Here is a 22,928-nt window from a genome sequence, read left to right on the forward strand (position 1 = left end):
GAGAGAGAGAGAGAGAGAAAGTGAGAATTAGAATAGAGATACGGAAAGCTCAAAAGGTATTCACTACTGATGGTAGAAGCAGATATTAATTAATCATGTTTTTAATGAAAGACAATAGGTAAAATAATGAAAACATTTTTATTTGAATTCGGCGAATATACAGTCTAGAATATTGCAGTATCAACGACGTGTTATTTATATTATCTAAATAAAATAATAATACGACGACATCACCAGCAAAGCAGGCACACATAACATACGCAGACAATGCGAAAATACATATCTTATAATGCTGTGTCAGATGTCGAATTATCGAGGGTCGACTAACGTTCTGGTTTTGTGTGCAGTGGGTGTCAGACGGATCACCGACCCACAGCAGTACACCGGTGAAGATCGACAGTGCCCTTCAATTTGTACCGAAAAATACCAATCCAAAGGAATTTAAACAAATACAACAACAGGTAAGTAATATGAAATTTTATTGGCATATTTATGCTAATTTTTTAAAGTATTCGAATAAAATCACATATAAGTATTTCGTAATTTCAAATTGATTAAACTGTTGGAGCTATTTTTTCCCCTATATTTAGATAAAAGATTACCGTAGAGCAGACAAAATATCAGCTGGACCACAGTCCCATATACTAGAAGGAGTTACGTGGGAAGAAGCCAAAAAGATGCAGGTAATGCAACACTTTTTTAATACTTTTATTAATTCAGTAATAAAATTACAACGATTTATCAATTCACAGTGTTGCTAAATTATACGTTTTGTTTGACGTAAAATATATACTGATAAGAATATTCACTTATGAAAGGACGCCACTATTAGCGGGACGGGAGAGCAAGTAGTGTTAGTAGGGGCAGCCAGCAAAGGTATCATTCAAAGAGGATTTCAGCACAATGCAATGGTCTATAAGACGCCATATGCGAAGAATCCTTTCGATGCTGTTACCGACCAAGAACTTGATCAGTACAAGAGAGAAGTAGAACGTAAACAAAAAGGAGATCTCTGTAAGTTAGATTAGCCATGGACAAAAAATTTGCATAGCTTCTAAACTAAGTTGTACTATTTTCTTCCCCTTGTTTTATAGATGATGAATCGCAATCAGAATCAGAAGCATTGTCATCGTTTAACATTAGTCGCGCAACACACGAATCGAGCACTGCCAAAAGTCCCATTCAGTCACCGGTATCAGTAACTTCGGAAACAGAGGAAGAAAGCAGAGATGGTGATTTTCCTGTGTTTTTATATTTCATTTTTATTTTGAGGTTAAAGAATTAATTTCATTTGATCAATGCATTGTTTAACTACTTGTAGAACCTCGAGTGCTGCGGATAGAAACAAAACAAGTGCCTGCACCAAGTCAACCTGAAGTTGTATTGAGCGATGGTAAATTATTTTTTTATCATTTTTCGTTTCAATCTGAATTTTGAATCACTCATTTTCGCAAAGCTAAATAAAGATACCATGGAAATGAACAAAGAAACATGTAGCCTGCATGTCGGTACGATGTATGGTACATGGAAAGTCTTGTATTGTGTTACTCTTTTGTTCTTCTTTTCGTTCTGCTTTCTGTGAAGTATATGTGCTATTTAAAACATTGAATTTATATAAAACGAGCTTTGAATTTCCCACAATTAACGATAACTATCACAAGGCTTGATCCATAAGCATGAAGATATAGCAATTCGTTAATTCGCAATTGTTTCTATCTTAATTTTTATCATCTTTATTTATGATCACTAACGCTTGCACCTTGCATGCCTAAATATTCGCGTACACGCATGTTCGCATAAATATTTTGCATATTCATGTTTACTGCAGAAGTAAAAATATTGTTTCCTTACTTTTCGCCTTTTTATTTTTATCCTATAATGCACATTAATTGCCTTATATTATTATTATTAATGCCATAATATTATATTTTTATCGTATTTTCCCCCCTTTTCGGTCACGAATTATTATCTTAATCGTTTAAAAGAGATTTATGGTCAAATCGTGTGTGACAAAAGTTTGCTTTTCGTACATTCAGTTATCGTGTATCCAACAAATTTCCCAGAGACGCAGGTGTGAGCATCCGTGATCATAACAAGTATCTTCTGTCTCCACGAGAAAGAAGGTAAACGAAAAGGAGCGAATATTAAAATACAGTTGTGGTGTTTTTGGGCACTATGGTTGCAGATCCTGATTCATCCAGTAAGTACTGCTGGGAAAACGAAAACAAGTATGAGAACAAGATTGAAAATGAAGTCTGCGTTGTTCGTAACGACTGTGATTATCCGGTATCCGAATTGTATCAGTGCGAACCTCGTTTAGAAATTGTTCGAAGTGACATTATAGCACAACGACTGGTAACTACGTTAATCGAGTATTGTCCTTGCCTTCCGATTATTTCAACTAACTGGGAGATAAAATACCCGCTAAACACAAAGTACAATGATCTTGAACACGGTTCAAATTCGATTTACTTCAAGGAAAAAGAATCTAAAGGAGAATGGTACGATAAAGAGGAAAGCAAGAGTCACAGATCATTGGAATTAAAAGTTAATGAAAGTTCATTAGATGATTGTCGTGAAAGCACTACTGTTTTGTCTCTTTCACCGTCTAACGAAAAAATAAAAAAAGCAAGTAGAGATTCAAAAACGGATTTGAAGGTAGTCGATACTGTATGCGAAAATTCTTCAAATTCTATGGAACGGATCGATGAAATGATAAGTAGTATCAGTTCAAATGTTGTGTCATCAAAAACAAATATTGGTACTTTATCTCGTTCTAAGTTCGAAATCTCAACAAAATACAGTTTAGATGCCACCGATATGAATTTAATTTACAGTTTGACACCATATATGAATTCAGATGGTTACGTTGATAAAGTGACGTTGGATGAAACATCGATGTTATCGTCATTTACATCCGAACGTATTAACGATACGAATGAAAATTGCTATTTGCAATCAAACGAAGTGCAACGGTGGAATAAAAAGAGTAGCTTAAACAAGAAAACAGATGATCATATTCCGTTCGATATATTATACGATAGCGAAAGTTACGAGCTTTCTAAAGAAATATCTCCCGAAATAGCAAATAACGATATGCATTTTGATCATGGATATTCTGAAATTCATAAGAATGAAAGATGCGATATATTGAAATTATCCACTGTCACGGTTTCAGAATTGTTAGAAACTACCGATGCATCATTATTCCGAAATGACATTAGCAGTACTGCAAATGAAATCATTGCAGAACTCAATATAAGCGATACGTATAGGACTATTTATTGTCTAGTAAATGAGATTTTTCAAAAGGTTTATGATACTCTCTCTAATATACAGTTGAATGATGAATATAGTTCGTTGCCATCTGCAATGTCTGAACACTTGGCAACTTCAATATTATATTTAAATATGAAAGATGATAATCATACGCGAAAAGAAAAGAAAGCGTATGAGGTCAGTGAAAGTACATCTGTCGTTGTTATACACGAGATGGTTCATCATGTGATCGATGCGTGTGCTGAATTTAAGAAAACAAATGTAGAATTAAAAGAAATACGAAACTCTGATATTATTAAGAAGGAAATAGCAGAAGTTAAACAGCGAATGAGTAATATGACATTAACGATAAACCGTGACGAGTCGGGTGAAGATCCTCGTGGAAAGATGCTAGTTACACCTGTTGAAAATTTGATTGAATTTGACAATAGAAATGAGCAACCTGATACTGAAACAAGAAAAAACATAGGACAAGCGATGGAAACAGATGCAGTTTTCGAGTTTCGCACAGTAACAAAGAACAAAGGAATAAATACCGGTGACAAAACATTAGAATTGAATTTTCGAGTAGAAAAAAATCGTAATGTTGAAATCAGTGTTGAAAGTAATAAATCATACCAGGGCAACGTAGAAAAAGTAAAAAATTCATTTATATCGTTGTCAAATCCAGCTGCAAATTTTGCGAACGCCATTAACGCTGAAGAAGATACAAATTTGAATAATTCATTGGAACATGGTAGAAAAATTGACAGGACAGAATTAACGAAACGATGTAAACTACGTAATGTTGCGAAATCTTCAAAATCTCTAGAAAGATGTGTCGACTGTATTTATTGCATGAAATTTTGTGCAATGAATTACAATGAAGAGTGTCCTTTGCTATTGCCTGCAGGTGAAGAAAAATCGGACGAGACGATTATAAATTTAAATGAACGTAATCAAATCAACGATAGAAATGAGACCGCAGAATTTAGGGATGATCGGTATAATGATATTTGCGCATGTTATAATACCAACGAAATGATAAATGATAAGGAATTATCTAGTCACGCTTTAGAAAATACCGAGAATATATTTTCCTCTAAAATGATGACCTCGTTAAATGATCAAACGTCGTTTTTTTTTTAATAGAAAAATTTATTCTATCAAGGATGTAGCATGCGTTTCGTCGGAGCTTGCTTAAATTGATAATTTAAGAAAATCAATATTCGTTGTAGGATTTATTTCTAATGTTTATTACTTTTCGCAGGAAGATAATTAATAATTGCTTTCTAAAAAAAAAAATAATCACACACACACACGCGAACATTTCTTTGATGCATGGTATTATAAAATCCAAAAAATGCTTTTTATTTGTTTCTCAATGTTTTCTTACTTTATTCATCTGTAATTTTAATTTAGGAATTTGCGATGAGATATTTATATCAAATAGGATATACATATTTTAAAGATTGAAGAAAACTTGAAATAATAAAGCAATACGCCAATTTATATTTTATTTTTATAATATTCTTATTTCGTTCATTTTCATTTTGTTATTTGCAGTTGTATTGCACGCACTAGTTACGTTTTTAAACAGCTGTTGCTTGTATATGTTTCGTTTTAATTATTTCGTTGTGTTTTAATTTTTTACCTATACTGAATACATGTTTTTCATATATAAAATATGTATATTACGGTTACAAAATAAATTATTTTTCTAAGTAATGGAACATAATGGTATAAAACGTGGTATCATTTTAATATTCATTTTAACGTTCATCTCAGTTTATTTTGATAATGTGACATGATATTTGAAACATTGAAAAGATGAACAAGACTCGCACAGTGGTATTCGTTATTGAGGTAAGCTTGCATTTTACTACTAATATTGATGATTTCCCGTTACATTTATCACTCTAACGCGTGCAAAAAACACATTCGATTAATATATAATGGTATCGTAGATATATGTAGATTTTATATAGTGCTTCTTTTTTCTTCTTCTTTCCTTCCTTTTTCTTTCTCTTTGTCTTTCTCCTTCTCCTTCTCTTTCTCTTTCTCTCCCACTTTCATCATTTGTGGGTGAATGATCCAAACAATGTGTAATAGTTGATATTTTATGTTTCAGGAGAAAATACCGTAAATGGCGATCACTCCGATGCGCATCACAGTACATTTTCTCAAAGTAGTAAAGAGGTTTGTTTCTTAGATCGTATTTAATTTGTTTTATTTCATCCTCGAGTTTTATCACAAATATACGCAGTAAGCGATATATTTTGGATAATCTTATATTTGTTATGTCATATCGCAGTTTACGGAACATATAAGGTAAAAGAAAGTGACAACAAGCATAAAAAAAGCTCGAGGGTACTTAGAAAGCATATGCAATAACAAAATATCACATTTGTATAAAGGATAAGTTACGCAATTGGCGGCACGTGCTGTATGTTATATGCGATTAACGGCAGAGATAAAAGTTTGCTATGAAAACGTTGAAAGGTTCTAGAATATCTATATTCGTAGGATCTCGGTTTTCGCTTGGCATTGTATCAATGCACACAGTATAATATACTGTGCATTAGTGGAAAGATAGCATATTTGGTTATAGGCCTGATCTTTTTCAATATTTTATCTTAAAACTTGTATTATTGACCAAAAATATGATTATACGATATCATAAAATATTAAATATATAACTTTTAGATCGTATAATTCCTCATGATAAAGTGAATGGAATATCTTTGAACCAAATAAAATAAACGATAAGAAATGTAAATTGACCGATAATCTGACCGAATAAGATCAGGATCGTAGTAAAATAAATTATTATACTATTATATCAGCGTATTTCGATAAAGATTCGAAGGATTGGTGTTAGACGGAATGAAAAGAACACTTTTCCTGCAGCTTCGATAGACAACTTTCTAGTAACATACATAATACTAGCATAATTATATTTTCGTTTTAAATGTAACCACATGTTTTCTTTTTCATTTATTAGTCTTTCTTTTTTTTTCTTTCTTTCTTTCTTTCTTTCTTTCTTATAGGCTATGAAAATGGTAAACATAAAGTCACTCAACCCTGTGTTTCTTTCTTTTAACACCGTCGATTAAATAACAAATAGCGCGTGTGCCAATTGCACGACTTACTTTGCAGTGTCCCTTACCTTTTCCAATGAATCTAGTTCTCATTGTCTTTTACGTGTAAAAATGGTAAAGATCAATCAGAAATCTTTTTTCTCGAAACAATTGTAAATTTCTGTTATATAAATTTTTATTTCACACATTCATCTTTAGTTGTCAAATGAGTCACGAGGATCATGCACAAGTGCCGCTTTTTCATTATCTGTGATTTATAATGCTACAAACGAAGCTAGTACGCCGTTAGTGTTTGCTCGCATGAATCTAAGGATAATCGATTTTTATGGACATAATAAAGATCATGCAAAGCGCTAAGAGGCGAAGGAGTGGAAAAGAGTACACGCGTGCGCGCACGTGTTTACACATATAACATGTATTACACGTAACATAATGTGATGGCGTATAACAGGAGAAAAAGAAAAAAGAAAAAGAGAGAGGAGAAAAGTGTGCGTGCGCACACGCGTGTGCGTGCTTGTAGAGAGAAAGGAGAAAGAATTGGCTATTTGCATGTGCATGCAAAGAAGGTTTATGGTTACGGTTGGGACCTTCCGTGTTAAGGGTTCCGTGTCGCAGGATGTGAGCGTTAGCGAGGAGTCACCGAAAAAGGAAAAGAAGAAGAAGAAAGGCCTTAGGACACCCTCCTTCCTAAAAAAGAAGAAAGAAAAGAAGAAGCCAGTCGAGGCGTAGGTAGTTCTAACTTCGGTACGTATGTATAAAACACAACATTGACATTGATATTTTTATTCATATTCAGCTTACTTATTATTCTTCTACCAGTATTTTTTTTTTTTTCTTCTCCTTTTCTTTTATTTTTTTTTTTTTTTTCTCACAATTACCGATTCTAGCTGATTGATTTCGTTGTAAGGAAAACAGCATAGATCGATATCGCATTTATCAAATATTTCTTCTTTAAAAGATAGTTTATATCATGCGATCGATCACGTGAAGAAAATTTCTTAGAAATTGAAATAAAAATTCACGGTACAAAAATTAAGAACTTTCAAGAGAATAAGTATAAGTGTCAAGAGTTGTTTCGCCGTTTGTTTGTCGAGTAGTTGTTTCTTGAATTATATCATTCATTTCTGTATTCTGGAAATGCTAAGAAGAAGTTCAAAGAAAAAAGGTAGGCTGGGGATTTCTATGTCAGAACGTTTCTTTTCTTTTTTTTAGAGTAGAAGAGCTGTTGACGCTATTGCAATTCGCATAGATGCAGCAAATTTAGATTTCATATTTTATAGTTGCCAGTTAGAATCGTGAATCGCTAAAACGATATTTACACAAACACACGTTGTCATTCCAAAATCTCTACAATTCATATTTTGTTCGCTAGTTTTACAAATCATTCACCTGTCTGTTTTACGTTGCATTACGGATACAAATAATAAGGATGAAAATCGTTGTTATATCATAACTTATGAAAGGTTTCTTTCTCATTTTCTATTTACAGACACTGCCACGAGCAAAAGCTTATCGCAAATAAAAGAACAATTACCGAATGAAGATTAAACCGCAAAACAGAAGAGTCAACATCGCTAGGCGAGTCAACAGTGCATACACCGGAAACGAATGAATATAGAAAATAGGAAATAGAATATAGAAAATCGAAAATTGAAATAACCGTGCAAAAATCACAGCATCTTTCCAGGACTCAAGACTGCCATCGCATTACGTCTACGATAAGAAACTATATTGTACTGTTAATGTTTTTACGTTTTTAATTTGTTAAAGCGTCGCGCTGAACTATTTAATCCGCTATTTAATTTTGCCTCCCCAGCCCCGTTTGTGTAATGCAATAAAACGAAACAGAACAAAAGAAATACATTTCTAATTAACGATGAAAGATGCATGAGAATGCATTACATCGTGTTTTTCAATATTCCTATCCTTTTCCATACTATTCTAGTCAAGTTGGTACACGTTATCTTATGCCCTCTTTCTATATATATTTTTATTCGCGTCTTATGGCGTATCGTAATGTTTTCTTTTCAAAATCTATTTACGTTTCATCGTTGCGAATTCGATATCTAGTTCATTTTAACAACGCGTGATGCGACAAAAGTGTCTGTCTACTGTTTGTAAAACACTATCGCAAGCAGACACTTGGAAGAAAGACATAGAGGAGGTGCAGAAAAACGAGAAAAGTATTGGAAGATGTTCTAGGTTAAAATTTATAAACAAAGTAAATCGAATTCAGTATTCGTTGATAATGTCTGCATCTACATCGTTAGAATCTAATCCCACTTCTTCGTAGTCCTTTTCAAGAGCTGCAAGATCTTCGCGAGCTTCGGAAAATTCACCCTCTTCCATGCCTTCACCAACATACCAATGAACGAAAGCTCTTTTCGCATACATAAGGTCAAACTTATGATCAAGGCGAGCCCAAGCTTCACCGATAGCTGTTGTATTAGACAACATGCAAACTGCACGTTGCACTTTAGCTAAATCTCCACCAGGTACAGCTGTAGGTGGTTGATAATTAATACCAACTTTGAATCCAGTTGGGCACCAGTCTACGAATTGTATCGTTCGCTTCGTTTTAATGGTAGCGATCGCGGCATTTACATCTTTCGGCACAACGTCACCTCTGTACAGCATACAACAAGCCATATATTTTCCATGCCTGGGATCACACTTAACCATTTGATTTGCTGGTTCGAAGCATGCGTTAGTGATTTCTGCAACCGAGAGCTGTTCATGATACGCTTTTTCAGCGGATATTACAGGGGCATAAGTAACCAAAGGAAAGTGGATTCTTGGATAAGGAACTAAATTCGTCTGAAACTCGGTTAAATCTACATTTAAAGCACCGTCAAATCGCAACGAGGCTGTTATCGAAGATACAATCTGTCCGATCAGCCTATTAAGATTAGTATAAGTTGGTCTCTCAATATCTAGATTGCGTCGGCAAATATCATAAATTGCTTCGTTATCGACCATAAAAGCACAATCCGAATGTTCGAGAGTTGTATGAGTGGTGAGAATGGAATTGTACGGTTCAACAACTGCCGTGGAAACCCGCGGAGCCGGGTAAATTGCAAATTCTAATTTAGACTTTTTTCCATATTCGACAGAAAGGCGCTCCATTAATAAAGAAGCAAAGCCCGATCCAGTACCGCCACCGAACGAATGAAAAATAAGGAATCCTTGTAATCCTGTACATTGATCAGCTAGTTTACGTGTTCGATCAATAACTAGATCAACAATTTCTTTGCCTATCGTATAATGACCACGTGCATAATTATTCGCAGCATCTTCTTTGCCGGTGATCAGTTGTTCAGGGTGAAAAAGATGTTTGTACGTTCCCATTCGGACTTCATCTACAAAAATACAATTCATCTTCAACATGATGTACAATCTTTCATTTTCTAAAACCATTTTCTTTTTTTCTCTTACCAACTACTGTAGGTTCCAAATCAACAAATACTGCTCTAGGTACATGTTTTCCAGCGCTGGTTTCACTGAAGAAAGTGCTAAAACTATCATCGCCACCTGCACCAAACATCTTATCTGATGGCATTTGCCCATTTGGTTGTATTCCATGTTCCAAACAATAAAGTTCCCAACAAGCGTTTCCAATTTGAACACCAGCTTGACCGACATGAATAGATATACACTCGCGCTAAAACAACGTAAAAACCCATTTTAGAAAGATTTCTTTTTTCTACTTGTTCTTTTTATCTTTTTTGTCTTATGCTTTGCCTATCTGAATTCGAAATATTCAATTTCATTCCCTATACGTTAAGAAACTAATTTTTATACCGTGTTAACATTTCAACCAGATAGGTAAACAAATTCTTATTCAAATTAATTATTTATTAATTGCTATTTAATTCAATTATTAATTTTATCTTTTATTTCTTTACTATTTTGACTTCAGCAGTAATCATCGACATTTTTCTTACCATTTTGATCACGTAAGAATAATTAACTGTATTAAACGTAATTACGTATGTTGTAAAATAATTAAACACGAAATTCGTTGACGGTGAATAACACGTTTAGGATGAAGATGGATACCACTTCTTTGAACGATTAAAACTTAATGGTGCAACACGAGTGTTAACTGAATGGTCGTCGGCCCGTTATATCCTCCACTTGGAGTCGTCTCGAAATACTCGCCAAAGAATTGTGAATAATTATCTGAAAAAGCTACTTTTCTTTTCTTCCTTTTTTTCGTATTTCTCATAATTGAATTGTGTTAAACTTAAACGTTAAGCTTTGCACATTTTTCTTCGACTAAACTATTTATATCTTTAAATTTCAAATGAACAGAATAAATGTAAGAAACCGAATAGACAAATTCATTTTTAGTTACGTTGCACTTAACATTAAACCTAATGGACGAATATAAATAGAATATCGTAACTACAACTAGCTTCAGCTAGCCAAGTCGTATGTAACCATTTGAACGGCAAGTCCATGATGCAAATTCTTGTATTCTATTCTTATTCAACTATATATCGCTTCTTTTGATTTTCGCAATTTGATCATTTTATCATACACAAATACATATATATGTCGCATCATATCTCTTATTACTTTCAATATTTATACGGAATACTTATATATTTTGAAATTTAGTTATTTTGTCTATTGATAAAAAATTATCTCAATCATCAGTGCAATTTAAAAGCCTTAAAATCTATTTCGCTTTTTTATCTTTTTTAATATTCCCATAAATTTATTCCTAAACTCTAGCAAAGCTAATATATTTTCTTCTTTTTTCCCCCAAATTGTTTACACTAACGAGTTAATTTAGTTAATCAAATCATAATTAAACATCGCCTTGTGGATTAATTATAAAATCGGTACAGTATAAATGTCAATCATTGGTTAGAGGTATTGAAAAGAACATTTAGTTTCTTCTTACGTGTGTTACTATAAAATTGTCTACGTCTCAAAATATTATTAAGAATATATATATTATATCCATAAGGAATAGTTGTACTCATTATTGCCTTGCTTACCATATGGATATATGAAATATATATATATACACACACCATATATCTATATACATTGCATCTATGAAATATAAGATTACACAACTGTGTTAAACTCACACTTATTGTATGTAAACATAACCTTTTCATTTTGTCGACTGCATGTATTTCATAAATAGAATCTCAAGAGATAAAAGCGTAACGACATACATGTGTTTACATTTTATAACCTTTGTCGCATTATCATTAAGTTAATTACAAATAATTCAATTATACAAAGTATGGGACGTAGCCGTACACCTTCACCAGGAAGAAGAAGAGATCGATCTCGAGATCGAGATCGGGAACGCGAACGAGACAGAGATAGAAGAAGGAGACGTTCTCGTGAAAGGAGAAGAAGGTATTTTTTTTTCCTTTACTTTCACAACTTTTCATTAGAATTAAGCCGTTTAACAGATAAGAGGCGTCATGAATTTAAAATACATTTAGATCTGTTGAACGGGATCGAGTAAAATCAAGAGATAGAGAAAGAGACCGTGATCGTGAACGAGAAAGGCACAGACGTTCATATAGTAGGTCCAGGTCAAGAGAAAGAGACAGGCCCAAACCTAAACTAAAACCCACAACAGAACGCCCTGTGATCACAGGTAAACTAAACAAGGATCCAACATGAATTTCTATATGTCTAAATTGATATTTTTTAATATATTAAATTAATATAAATATTTAATATTTCTAAATTAATGTTTTATAGAAGCTGATCTTCAAGGAAAAACCCCAGAGGAACAAGAAATGATGAGAATAATGGGTTTTTGTGGTTTTGACAGTACTAAGGGCAAAAAGGTGGAAGGAAATGATGTGGGAGCTGTACACGTTATTCTTAAAAGAAAATATAGACAGTATATGAATAGAAAAGGAGGATTCAATAGACCGCTGGATTTTGTAGCATAAAATTATAAACCCGACATTTTAACAAAACCTTTTGCAATTTATAGGCATTCCTCAACCTGTTCGAGTTTTATTGTTTTATAAACTTAGACAGAGCAATAAGAACTGTAAATGGTAAAGAAAGTAGTTTATATAGACAAATATATACTGTGTAAAAATAGTAAAAAATATAATCTTCCTTCTTTTATCCATAATTTAACACAGATAGATGTGATTACTACAAAACTTTTTAATTTTAAGAATCATTAAAAAATTTTTAATATCGCATAAATATTTCAAAATATAAGTTTCAAAAACCAGTATTAAACATTTTTATTAAGAGTATTTCAATCCTCTGTCCTAAGTCGTTTTCTTGAAGATGTACCAGAGCTGTTACTATCAGAATCATCCATGTTCGAAGTATGGATCTCGCTTTCAACGTTTTCTAGATTTGATGAAGCAAGCTATAAAATTTAAAAATATTTTCAATCTATTGAAATTGGGATAATTACAAAAATTAATATACATATAATATAACATTTCCTGTTGTTTGCATTACCAAACTAATATCCATTTTTTCAAGTCCTTCAACCAATTGTGGATTTTTGATTCGAAAATCTCTCGTTACACTGTGTTTTATATAATTTCCTAATGGTACCTAGTGAATATGTGGGAAAGTTAAAATTCGTAAATATAATGTAAATTAAAAGATATAATATTTAATATTTGTGTTTGACACTCACGTCTGTCCTTTTGCCAAGCAGCAATATTTCTTTGTTAAATTGCTCGATCTCATATACTACCCGAGGTATTATTTTCGTTTCTTTCAAAATTTTATTCCTTTGTGCATATGAATCGGATTTCGATTGTGATTTGTTCTGATTTTCCTGCAGAAAATTTTTGTAATAGAATAACAAGACAATAATCCTATGTTGTTATCGATCTATAGTCATAAAAAGTGAAAATTTCAAATATAACATACCTCAACATATGTTACTAGATTATAAAAAGCAGACTTTAATGGTTTACCAGCCAATTGTACCACTTGAATGAATCTGTAACCAATGTTCAATCAGTCTCATTGATATCGAAGAACATAAAAAATCGTTAGTGATGAAATGATATTACTGGTAAAAAAGGTATTAGCACATTATATAAAAATATTTAATCATTGATTTCATTTATTTCAAGTGATATACTGTTGGATGAAATTCTGTGTGTATGTACATCGTAACAATTATACATAAAAAAAATTTGTTATGTTTTTAAATTAGCAAAAAACATTTTATACAAAAAATATTTAATTTTTAATGCAAGAGAAAATATCGCTCCATGTAGAACTCATTATGTTCTATATATACACGAACTTTCATTAAAACCAAAACTTCCTAGCTAGATGAATTTCCTTGTAATATAACGTGTTAATACTTATTTTACTCACTGTATGTGCAGCACATACTTAACCGCTTGGAACGCCGCATTTTGACCACTTGATTTTACATAAAAATATTTTGTAAGATTTCCAAGCAAATGATATAAGTATTGCAAATTTCTGAAGGTAACATCAGTACATAGGCCTGGTTTGATTGTTGTATTAGCTAATGTATGAAGTACTTGAGCAAGATAAGATAATTGTTTACACAGATTCCGTTCTTTTTCCCTTAAACTGTTGTTCCCTGATAAAATAATGCAATTTTCTATGATTGTAATTATCAAACTTCTAATTGCAAATTTATACTTACAAACTTCATTGACTGTTTTAGGTACTCGAACTATGTTGTCTTCTGCCTTTAATCGCAATAATAACCATGAAGCATTATCTAATTTCTGTTTAATGTGATAGTTCAAGACATTGTAAATTTGTGATATGGTATCCTCGTGTATAACTTTATATAGTTTATTTGTTACTAATTCAGTCTACATTTAAGTAAAAAGAAAAATCAATTTCAAAAAATAGAAAGATCAATATGTCTTAAAACAAAGATCATTACGTACACCATCAATACTTCCAGCTTTTTCACATAGTTCTATACAAATTTCATTTAATGTCTCTCCATATTCTTGTGTGTATTCTTCCAAATATAAGACAAATTGTACAATTGCAGGAATGATAGAACTTTGAATATTTTCTATTTGAATCATTTTTTTAGTATCCTCAAACATCTATCGCAATAAATAAGAATTATATGTACAATAAAAAAACGAAAATAATTTGCACAAAAGACAACATACCCACCTTGGTAGAATTGTAATTTTCAAAATTAATTTTATATGTAAACTGTTCCACTATTTGTAACAATAGGAATGGTACTTTATTTCTCTCATCGTCACTTGTTTCTTTTGTAAGAGATGCTTTTAAGTAAGGGTTTAATGAAAAAATAATTTCTTGTAATTGTAGATTAATATCTGTAGATACTGGATCCTCCTTAGCTGATATTTCAACTTGAAAAAATAAGTAGCATTATAACGTATAAAATTATCGAAGTAACATAATAAACTATAGTATAATTACATACGAATTGAATTGAGAAATCTCGATAATTCGAACGGAAGTGATGTACATATATAGTTACAAATTTCTTTGAAACATTGCAAGGCCAATATAATTATCTGTTCGTTATTTGTAAGTGCATCGTTCAAATTTTGCACTAAATATTTATAAAATAATCTAAACAATAAATATATTCGTATTATTAATATTATATAATATAAGAAGTGATAAATGTAAAAAAAAGAAAACATTTAACATCTCATACTATTTATCATTAAATCCCTGTTTTAAACTTACCTCCCAATATCAATATATGTAAGTAAATATTGACGATTTTGCGGTTGAGAAATATCCTTCGTAAATAATCTTATACGTTGTAAAAGGCATTCACATGTTTGTAATATGTAGCAACTTAAATTATGATTTTTTCGTAGTGCAATTTCGTTTTGGATAGAAGATTGTCTGTTTATAAATTACGATTACGTATATTATACTTTTAGAACGACTTGAATATTTTCACGGTTTTGCAAGTTATGATTTAAAAGATCTTAAGCTTCTATAGTACAAATTTAATAATTTAGCATTGATTTTAATGAATTTCGTTTAATTTTGTTTCGAGATAAATATTTATAATCATTCATAGGGCTTTTAATGATGGACTTATTTCATTTTCTCTTATTCTTTTCAAATAAATAACGGGAAAATGAACGGATGAAAACTGCGAAAACTTTCAGAATGACCTAGTAATCCTAATATTGACGGAATTATTATTATTATACTCACGAAAATAAAAGGGATAAACTTTGACGAATCACATCCAAATCCATAATAGTGTCTGGTATTCTAATGTTATTTAATTTAATAATCTTCTTGTTCGTTTTATTTACATCCTTATCTTTTCTGGCTTTACCATTATCGACTTTTTTAATTTTTATGGATTGCTAGAGAAATTTCATATTGGATATTATGATTTTTAGAATAGTAACTAACTAAATAGAATATAAAGAAAACTTATTAATTATTTTACCGATTTAATGAAATCTATCAAACGTGTATATCCTTTGAACAAATCATCAATATTATGGAAGTTATCTTCATTTCCTTTCGACCATTCCCCGATTCGAAACGCTATGAGAGCCTCATATATTGCAATAGCCATATGAAGGTTTTTTATCCTTATTTGAGATTTCGGAAAATCTCCGTGTAATATGTCAATTCCATGTTCCTAAAATAATCAATGATCACCTTTCTATTTTGTCATATCCGTATTACTTCTTATATCGGTATTCAAACTGTAATCACCAGATGTAAATGTTCCAATTCAGTAGCTGCCATTTTTCTACATAGTGACTCCAAAACATCATGTAATTTTATGAAAGTATTTGAATCTTTTACAACTGTATTAATATATATTTTTTGTAATACAAATATCAATTGTGCGATAGGTTCCTGTAAAACTACCTCTGCACCGTGAATATCTGTACATAATTCCAATTTTACAGGAGGTAATATACTATCATCTATGTTAAGGTAAATATTCAAATGTGAAAGAAGCATATCCAGTAGAATTTCTGTTATTTCCGGATTTTTGGTCACAGTATGGTACAGACCTAAAAATGTGATATTGATTATGAAAATGACAATTTTCTAATTATCGAACTATTAACTAGTCAAATATATCTTCTTTACCTTCATAGAAATGTAATTTGACTTCGAATTCGTAAGTAAAGCATTTTTTTAATATATCCACTATTTCGTAGCATAAAGTTTTATCGAGTTCTGTATTCAGTTTTTCTTGTTGGGAGGTATACTCTAAAGTTACCTAAATAGTGTAATAAAAATGATTGTATCTTTATTATGAATATTAATGAAAATTATATTAGTTTCCTTCTATTTTTATAAAAAATCTTTCTACATACCTGAGTTACTATTGCTTTAGAACCAGAGCTAATCGTATGCCTAGAAGAATTACAACTTTGGCTAAATCTGAAGCTACCCCGAGGTTGCATTTTCAACATTTCAAGAAACCCTGAGACAGCTATCTGTCGCTTTAATACACCTTTCCTATAAAGAGCTTTTCTCAAAGTTAAAAAAAGATTTTCTCGTATATTGGATGAAATGTGCACCAATGGAAGAATGGCATACAAAACTTGATTAGCAACTGTACAGTGCAAGAATAGTAATTGTTCAAGAATTGTCATAATGTAGACTTGGTGATCCAAAACAATCATTGATAATTCACGACACATAAGTCTCAAACAGTCTAAAAAACATTTTGTTAAATAAATATATTGCGATAAGCAAATATCGTTACATCATATGGCAATATTATTACTTTATTACTTGTATAATGCGTTGCTGATGCACTTGCTGCTACTATTTTATTAATCAATTCTTGCAACACGAAAGGAACTGTTTCATGGCGTTTTTTAATTATTTCTTGTATTATTTCAGATCCCATATTGCACATATCTGTCACATTATTTTTTGATTTTTGATCAATATTCATTAATGTAAAAGCTAAATTGGTGAGACCTTTTAATACTAAATGACGATCTTTATTGCTATAAAATAATTAGACAATTATATAAGGTTTGAGTGTAATATGGGAAACATTAAGTGAAATCACCTGCTCTCAATAACTTGTTGAATAATACCAATTATATTGCAAGGAGAAGGTATAAGTTGTCTCAACCATGCACTACTTTGTCGTTTTTCTTTTCCTAAATTATTGTGAATGATAGCAACTCTTAGTGTCTCAAAGATCTATTAAATATGTTTTACATTAGAATAGTAAAATGAAAGTATCATAAACTCATGATCAATACAAAAGGAGTTATAACACGTTAAAAACTATGATACCTGATCTTCATATATATCAGAAACTGACATCAATACAGAGAGCATAAATGATTGTAGCATATATTCTGAGGCATAAGATACATGTTTAAGAAAACGAATGAAATCTTTTATACTTTCATGATTTAACTGAGTAGCTTGATAGACATGATATAAAACAGTGCTCTCAATGTCTTGTACCTCTTTTATATTAACTATATCTAAAAATAATATATAATGTGTAAATATCTATTCCCATATATATATAATACAATAAATATACACAAGTCTAACTTAATTATGTATTTTTTTTTTTCCATACCTATGTCTTCAAAACTATTCTTGTCACTAGTTAAAATTGTTTTTGAATAACATAATTCAAAATATTTGGATAAAGCATCCAATAGTTTCTGATTATCTCGTTCTTTGCATAATTTTAATGCTTGATATGTAAATGAAGGTACTTGATCTAAAGATAGGTTCAAAAGAGCAGAACATAATGACTTCAAAACTTCATTGCGATCTGTCTTGTCTAATATCATATCTCTTTACATGAAAAAGGTCAGATATATTTTTACTCCGAAAAATGTCATGTATGTAAGACTGAACCATCTCGACATAGAAAATCATTTACCCAAACATTTTGGTTAAAGATGGTAAGAGATTGACATTCCATTGGTCATTACATATAGCTTTAACAATTAATGATTTATATTCGCTTCCGGAAACTTGGGTATTTGCGTAAACGAGATACTTTTCATTTTCCAGTGTTTCAAATAGTGCTGGCAATAATTCTTTCCAACTGGAAAAAAGCAAATAATTTGGGAAAATTCTATATCGAAACAAAGAGAAAAAATAAAAAGGAATGATATAAAATGTAAACTGCTTTGCCTGTGTAATTTGTCATCATCATTGCGAATATTTGTAATACAAAAATCAACAAGTTTGACAAGATGTTGCTTTGAATATCTTGGAAAGTCAGAAATTATCCGATTAATGACTGCATTCGCTTGCTCGGTAGATATTTTACTCTTTTCCAAACTTTTTATGGTAGATTCGATAAGTTTCCGCCGTTTCAACTGACAGGCGTCAGAATCGGAAAATGCTTGCAAAAGATTATCTAGTATTTTTGTAGCATCCGATTTACAAATATTGTTATGTACTAATTGTATAAGCTGTTAAAATGATTCGTTAAAATTAAAGATCATTTCTTTCATATACTATTTATATGTTATCATTATCATCAAACAAAATTTTCATGGTTACCTCTTCGACATTCGAATCTTTGACAAATGCACGTAATTCACTACGTTTTCTTGGATTTTCGAAATGATGATGCATGTTTCAAAATTTGTAATTAGAAGTACTTATTGGTTTTGTTTCTCTTATTTGGAATGTAGCAAAGATAATTATAACTATTATAAATATCTTATCCGCTTGTTGATCTATAAAGCATAAAAGAACTAAAATTGCCTTATGATGCTCTACCCCATCCCTCTTTCTCTACTACCTAGGCGCCATTTATTTCTCTCTTTCCCCCGCTCTCTCTCGTTCGCTCTCTCTCTCTCTCCCATTAACACGCACAAGAATTTGATGCATGCATATGTAGCAAAGGCCACGAGGCATAAAATATTGCGATAATGTGATAATAATATGATTCTTAAAAAATGTTTTGTATTTTAAATAGCGTTGCGATTTTTCATTATCAAATGGATAGAATTTGTTTAAAAATGATCTTTTACATATATATGTAGTATTTCACTTGAAATGAAGAAAAATGAAGGATATTTCATTTAAAGTAAATTGAAAATAAGCATTCGAAAGATGAAAATAATAATTGTTCGAATTGTATGTCATTAGTATGAATATACCAAGCCGAAAAGTTTCGTAAGTGAATAAAACGATATAGCAAATGAATGGTGTGATCATTTTTTTCTGTGGCAGTAACCAGTCGAAGGTTTTGGATTTTTAGTCCAAGGTCGGAGGGGTTAGGTTAACGATATTATTGAAAGAGTAAAAGAGAAAAAGAAAGGACGGGCGTGGCAGAGGAAAGCATACAAACGATTACGCATGTTCCTGTGGCGAAAGTTTTTTTCGGTACTCCATCGAAACACGCCCTTGTACCCCACCTGATTTCAGGTTCAAGTTATGGCGCCTATCTCGTTCACTTAACCGTACGGACTATATAAGATTTCGGATACGAAAGGATCAGCACACATTTGCTTTCGTACATTGTTAACGAATCAACCAAGATCATCTGACTCGCAATGTTCTCGAAGGTAAGAGCTATCAAATAATGTAAGAAATATATTCTCAATACAATATCTTTGCCGGCTTGGATAAAACAATTTGAATTGTTAAATGATACGGCTATAGGCTATACATTTCTCTACGTTTTTTTAAAAACCGTATATTCATATATTCTATAAATAAAATGTATATTTGAAGGAGAATTAGAAGCATAGAGGAAGGTAGAAATTGTCTTTCGACAATGTCTTTATTAATTTTATTTTCTTCTTTTTAGATCATAATACTAGTTTGCGCTCTAACAATGAGCAATGCCGGTTACTTGGCACCAGCAACCGCCAATGGACAATATACTTTGACTACAGCGGCTTTAACGTCAACATCAGATAATATACTTCGTAGCTCGGGAAATCTGGCACAGATCGCGACTCAATCAAAAACAATTTCCACACCATTTTCGAGCACCAGTAAATCCGATATTCGTGTAACCAATCCAGCGATTTATGCGCACACTGCTCCAGTGGCATACGCTGCGACACATGCAGCATCTCTGGCAACACCATTTACCGCTACTGCACATTCAAGCCCACTTCTTGGAGTTGCTTATTCACCGGCGGTGGCTGTTTCGCATATGGCCTACAGCAGCCCTATCGGTGTCTCTTATAATTGGTAATTGCTTATTTTGCCAAGTCCTTTGGAAAAGTGTTGCTGCCAACCAATTAACGCGGCAATCCAACTTTGGTTATCATCATGCTGTATTTGTATTTGACATTTTCTCTACTTCTATTTATTAAATACAATGTACATTGAAGTATAAAAAAGCAGCCTGATTTTTGTGTTTCTTCCTTTTTGTCGTTAATTACACACGTTTTAGCTTGTCTCCGGCTGAATATCTTTAGTTTGAACACTGCGCGTTTTGTATCGATCACAGCGCGTCGATCGATTGAAATTCGATTGAAATTCGATTGAAATTCGATTGAAATGGATAAAAATACAGATAAATGGAAGGAAAATGGATTGTTATTAGAGCGGAGGAAAGATATTGATCAGTAGCTAGAAATAGAGTAACGATTGTACGTTTATTGAATATTCGATTATTACATTCTGTGACAAAATAGATCGTTTGGGTTGTAACAACGATTCGCCATCGATACAAAGGTTTGAACGCATTTTATGGTCGACAGCGGTTAAACATCGATTCTTTAATCGAGTCCTCCGTCGCTCCGTAGTGGTTCGAACGTGAAACTTAGAGAACCTTGAGGGCTCCTATCCCGTTCAAGGCTAAACCATTGAGCCCTAGAGGAGCTGCCGCTAAGCCGGTAGTGATAGCCGGTGCAGCTGCATACGCAGTAGTCAATCCAGGAGCAAGAAGCGTTGTAGGAGCTGAAACCGATGCATAACATATTCGTAATAAATTGTATTTAATAATTAAATCGAAGTTAAAGAAGAAAAGCCGATAAAGTGACTATCATACCAGGATTCGCTTCGTTAACCAACGATTATTGAATTTGAATTTGAGCCTTTATACGCCTGTTCGTTACACGATTGACCGTACGTGCGAAACATACGTGAAACAATATTTTTCCACTTATTATATAACGAAGCGTGATATACTCGGTGGTGAATAACGCAACGGTAATGAAAAAAAAGAAAAAAAAGAAAAAAAGAAACAAAGAGAAAAAGAAAAAAAGAACAAAAACAAAAAGGAAGAAAAAGGGAAAAGAGAAAAATACGAAAAGTGTGGAAAATCGAGAAGATATTAAGGCGACAATTGAAACAGTAGAAAGAAAAAGGAACATGAGAAAAGCGGACTAAAATAACATCGATCCTAATTGCATAAAGGAAGCGTGTCGGCAAGCGATTGCCAAGCACCCGATTTCCTCACGATATATCATCGAGTCGACCGCCGTGTGATGCTCCGTTAAAAACATCACGGTTAGACAAGGTGGTGTAAAAGTGCATATGCATGTATGGCAGCGCCGTTATATAGCGACGTACCACCAGGTATCTAGCAATAACGTATAGGCTGAGTTGTGGATGCTAGAGAATGAATTGGCACCCCGTAATCAGGTACCTGCAAGAGCGGTATTTGCGACTGCAACCACCGGGGCGGGCACAGCGGTCGCCGTCACGATTCCAGGATTGTTAACGCGTACGTCCGCTTTCCTGACGCTACTGAACGGCGTATCTATGCTCTTCGAGTAGGCCGATATGGCACCTAAGTTACCGATACCCCGTATCACATTAGAACTGGATGTTGCGATAGTTGGTAACGCGACTGTGGCCGCAGATAGAGGAAGGGTTGCTGCTGCTGCTGGCTGCACTGCGACTGCTGCAGGTGCGGTTGCCGCGAGCAAACCACCGCCGATCACACCAGCTTGCCCAACCGCCAACAAGCAACCGCAAATCACCAAAAGCTGAAAGATAAATTTCAACTCTTTTTTACTCTTCTTCCCAACTTTATCTTTGCCCTCCTATTTCTCTACACCTGCATAACTGTCCTAATCACATATTTACGGGATTGGTCAATTTTTGTTCCTGTATGATTGCGATTATTTTTCCTTTCTCGACAACTGATGATTGTTCTTCGAAGTCACTTTATTAAAAGACGTTAATGGGGAAAAAACGGGGAGAAACGGGAAAAAATGGGGAAAAACGGGAAAAAACGGAAAAAAACGGGAAAATCGAAAAAAGGATCCAATCTGTACCAAATGATATAACGAAAATTAAATATCTTAGTTGTGTACCATACTTTTACTTACTCTAAACATGATGATGATGATGATGATGATGATAGATAGTAGCTGCTTTCTTTGCCGGTCAGAAGCAACAAACGAATTGAATGCATCTGGTAAATCTGTCAGTCTATTTATACGTAAGCTCTTGTAAACCCGTCCAGATAACTAACTTGAAACATTTTTTCCCCGAAAACTTGGTATCGAGTGTCGACCGTCGACCGAAGGTAAGTGTATTGTATAGGAGGCGTATATCGAACCGACACATATGATTGCGTCACATACGTATAGCTAAGGCAAATTCGATATCGCTAAAGTGGAGTAACAGATTGCTCGTGAATTATGA

The 22,928-nt window shown here is 32.7% G+C and overlaps 6 protein-coding genes across 10 annotated transcripts in view; 3 read left to right on the forward strand and 3 right to left on the reverse strand.

Annotated features, from left to right (window-relative positions):
• The window catches only part of hts (adducin 1-like protein hts), a 12,162-nt gene extending 3,948 nt beyond the window's left edge, over positions 1 to 8,214 (forward strand). Inside the window, exons 7-14 of one of the 3 annotated variants that reach the window (XM_017909742.1) lie at positions 348 to 461; positions 591 to 683; positions 819 to 1,014; positions 1,095 to 1,232; positions 1,322 to 1,393; positions 5,390 to 5,457; positions 6,960 to 7,103; positions 7,849 to 8,214. In XM_017909742.1, the coding sequence (XP_017765231.1) occupies positions 348 to 461; positions 591 to 683; positions 819 to 1,014; positions 1,095 to 1,232; positions 1,322 to 1,393; positions 5,390 to 5,457; positions 6,960 to 7,088 (810 nt within the window). In that variant the 3' untranslated portion in view covers positions 7,089 to 7,103; positions 7,849 to 8,214. The remainder of the gene's footprint in view (positions 1 to 347; positions 462 to 590; positions 684 to 818; positions 1,015 to 1,094; positions 1,233 to 1,321; positions 1,394 to 5,389; positions 5,458 to 6,959; positions 7,104 to 7,848) is intronic. The other 2 variants (XM_017909744.1, XM_017909745.1) reach the window with 2 other exon arrangements.
• Positions 8,113 to 10,739, reverse strand: LOC108554457 (tubulin alpha-1 chain). Its single transcript, XM_017909746.1, has 3 exons — positions 10,304 to 10,739; positions 9,795 to 10,020; positions 8,113 to 9,718 (listed from the first exon to the last, which is right to left on the reverse strand). The coding sequence occupies exons 1-3, from the start codon at positions 10,304 to 10,306 to the stop codon at positions 8,592 to 8,594; spliced, it is 1,356 nt and encodes a 451-aa protein (XP_017765235.1). The 5' UTR covers positions 10,307 to 10,739; the 3' UTR covers positions 8,113 to 8,591.
• Positions 10,293 to 12,366, forward strand: ytr (U4/U6.U5 small nuclear ribonucleoprotein 27 kDa protein yantar). The gene is made up of 4 exons (XM_017909747.1): positions 10,293 to 10,315; positions 11,625 to 11,744; positions 11,834 to 11,991; positions 12,099 to 12,366. Exons 2-4 carry the CDS (start codon positions 11,626 to 11,628, stop codon positions 12,293 to 12,295), a joined length of 474 nt encoding a protein of 157 aa, XP_017765236.1. The 5' UTR covers positions 10,293 to 10,315; position 11,625; the 3' UTR covers positions 12,296 to 12,366.
• Positions 12,367 to 12,618: 252 nt separating this feature from the next.
• On the reverse strand, positions 12,619 to 18,941 carry FANCI (Fanconi anemia complementation group I). Its single transcript, XM_017909741.1, has 22 exons — positions 18,867 to 18,941; positions 18,492 to 18,775; positions 18,235 to 18,402; positions 17,923 to 18,146; positions 17,625 to 17,821; positions 17,392 to 17,528; positions 17,106 to 17,326; positions 16,682 to 17,025; positions 16,452 to 16,584; positions 16,065 to 16,372; positions 15,790 to 15,987; positions 15,546 to 15,703; positions 15,060 to 15,224; positions 14,788 to 14,939; positions 14,508 to 14,713; positions 14,267 to 14,434; positions 14,014 to 14,188; positions 13,731 to 13,947; positions 13,254 to 13,326; positions 13,015 to 13,158; positions 12,831 to 12,929; positions 12,619 to 12,735 (listed from the first exon to the last, which is right to left on the reverse strand). Exons 1-22 carry the CDS (start codon positions 18,939 to 18,941, stop codon positions 12,619 to 12,621), a joined length of 3,963 nt encoding a protein of 1,320 aa, XP_017765230.1.
• A 627-nt stretch (positions 18,942 to 19,568) lies between these two features.
• CPF1 (cuticular protein CPF1) lies at positions 19,569 to 20,571 on the forward strand. The gene is made up of 2 exons (XM_017909748.1): positions 19,569 to 19,879; positions 20,125 to 20,571. The coding sequence occupies exons 1-2, from the start codon at positions 19,868 to 19,870 to the stop codon at positions 20,518 to 20,520; spliced, it is 408 nt and encodes a 135-aa protein (XP_017765237.1). The 5' UTR covers positions 19,569 to 19,867; the 3' UTR covers positions 20,521 to 20,571.
• Positions 20,572 to 20,921: 350 nt separating this feature from the next.
• CPF2 (cuticular protein CPF2) lies at positions 20,922 to 22,879 on the reverse strand. Of its 3 annotated transcripts, none has more exons than XM_017909732.1 (3): positions 22,610 to 22,879; positions 21,922 to 22,264; positions 20,922 to 21,230 (listed from the first exon to the last, which is right to left on the reverse strand). In XM_017909732.1, the coding sequence occupies exons 1-3, from the start codon at positions 22,616 to 22,618 to the stop codon at positions 21,094 to 21,096; spliced, it is 489 nt and encodes a 162-aa protein (XP_017765221.1). In that variant the 5' UTR covers positions 22,619 to 22,879; the 3' UTR covers positions 20,922 to 21,093. The 3 variants fall into 3 exon arrangements, with proteins under 3 accessions (XP_017765221.1, XP_017765222.1, XP_017765223.1); XM_017909733.1 differs by having other exon boundaries at positions 20,926 to 21,230; positions 22,066 to 22,264; positions 22,610 to 22,865; XM_017909734.1 differs by having other exon boundaries at positions 20,927 to 21,230; positions 22,081 to 22,264; positions 22,610 to 22,862.
• Positions 22,880 to 22,928: the final 49 nt, after the last annotated feature.

Source organism: Eufriesea mexicana, unplaced genomic scaffold, assembly GCF_001483705.2.
Source record: "Eufriesea mexicana isolate 0111107269 unplaced genomic scaffold, ASM148370v2 scaffold21577, whole genome shotgun sequence".
NCBI lineage: Eukaryota > Metazoa > Arthropoda > Insecta > Hymenoptera > Apidae > Eufriesea > Eufriesea mexicana.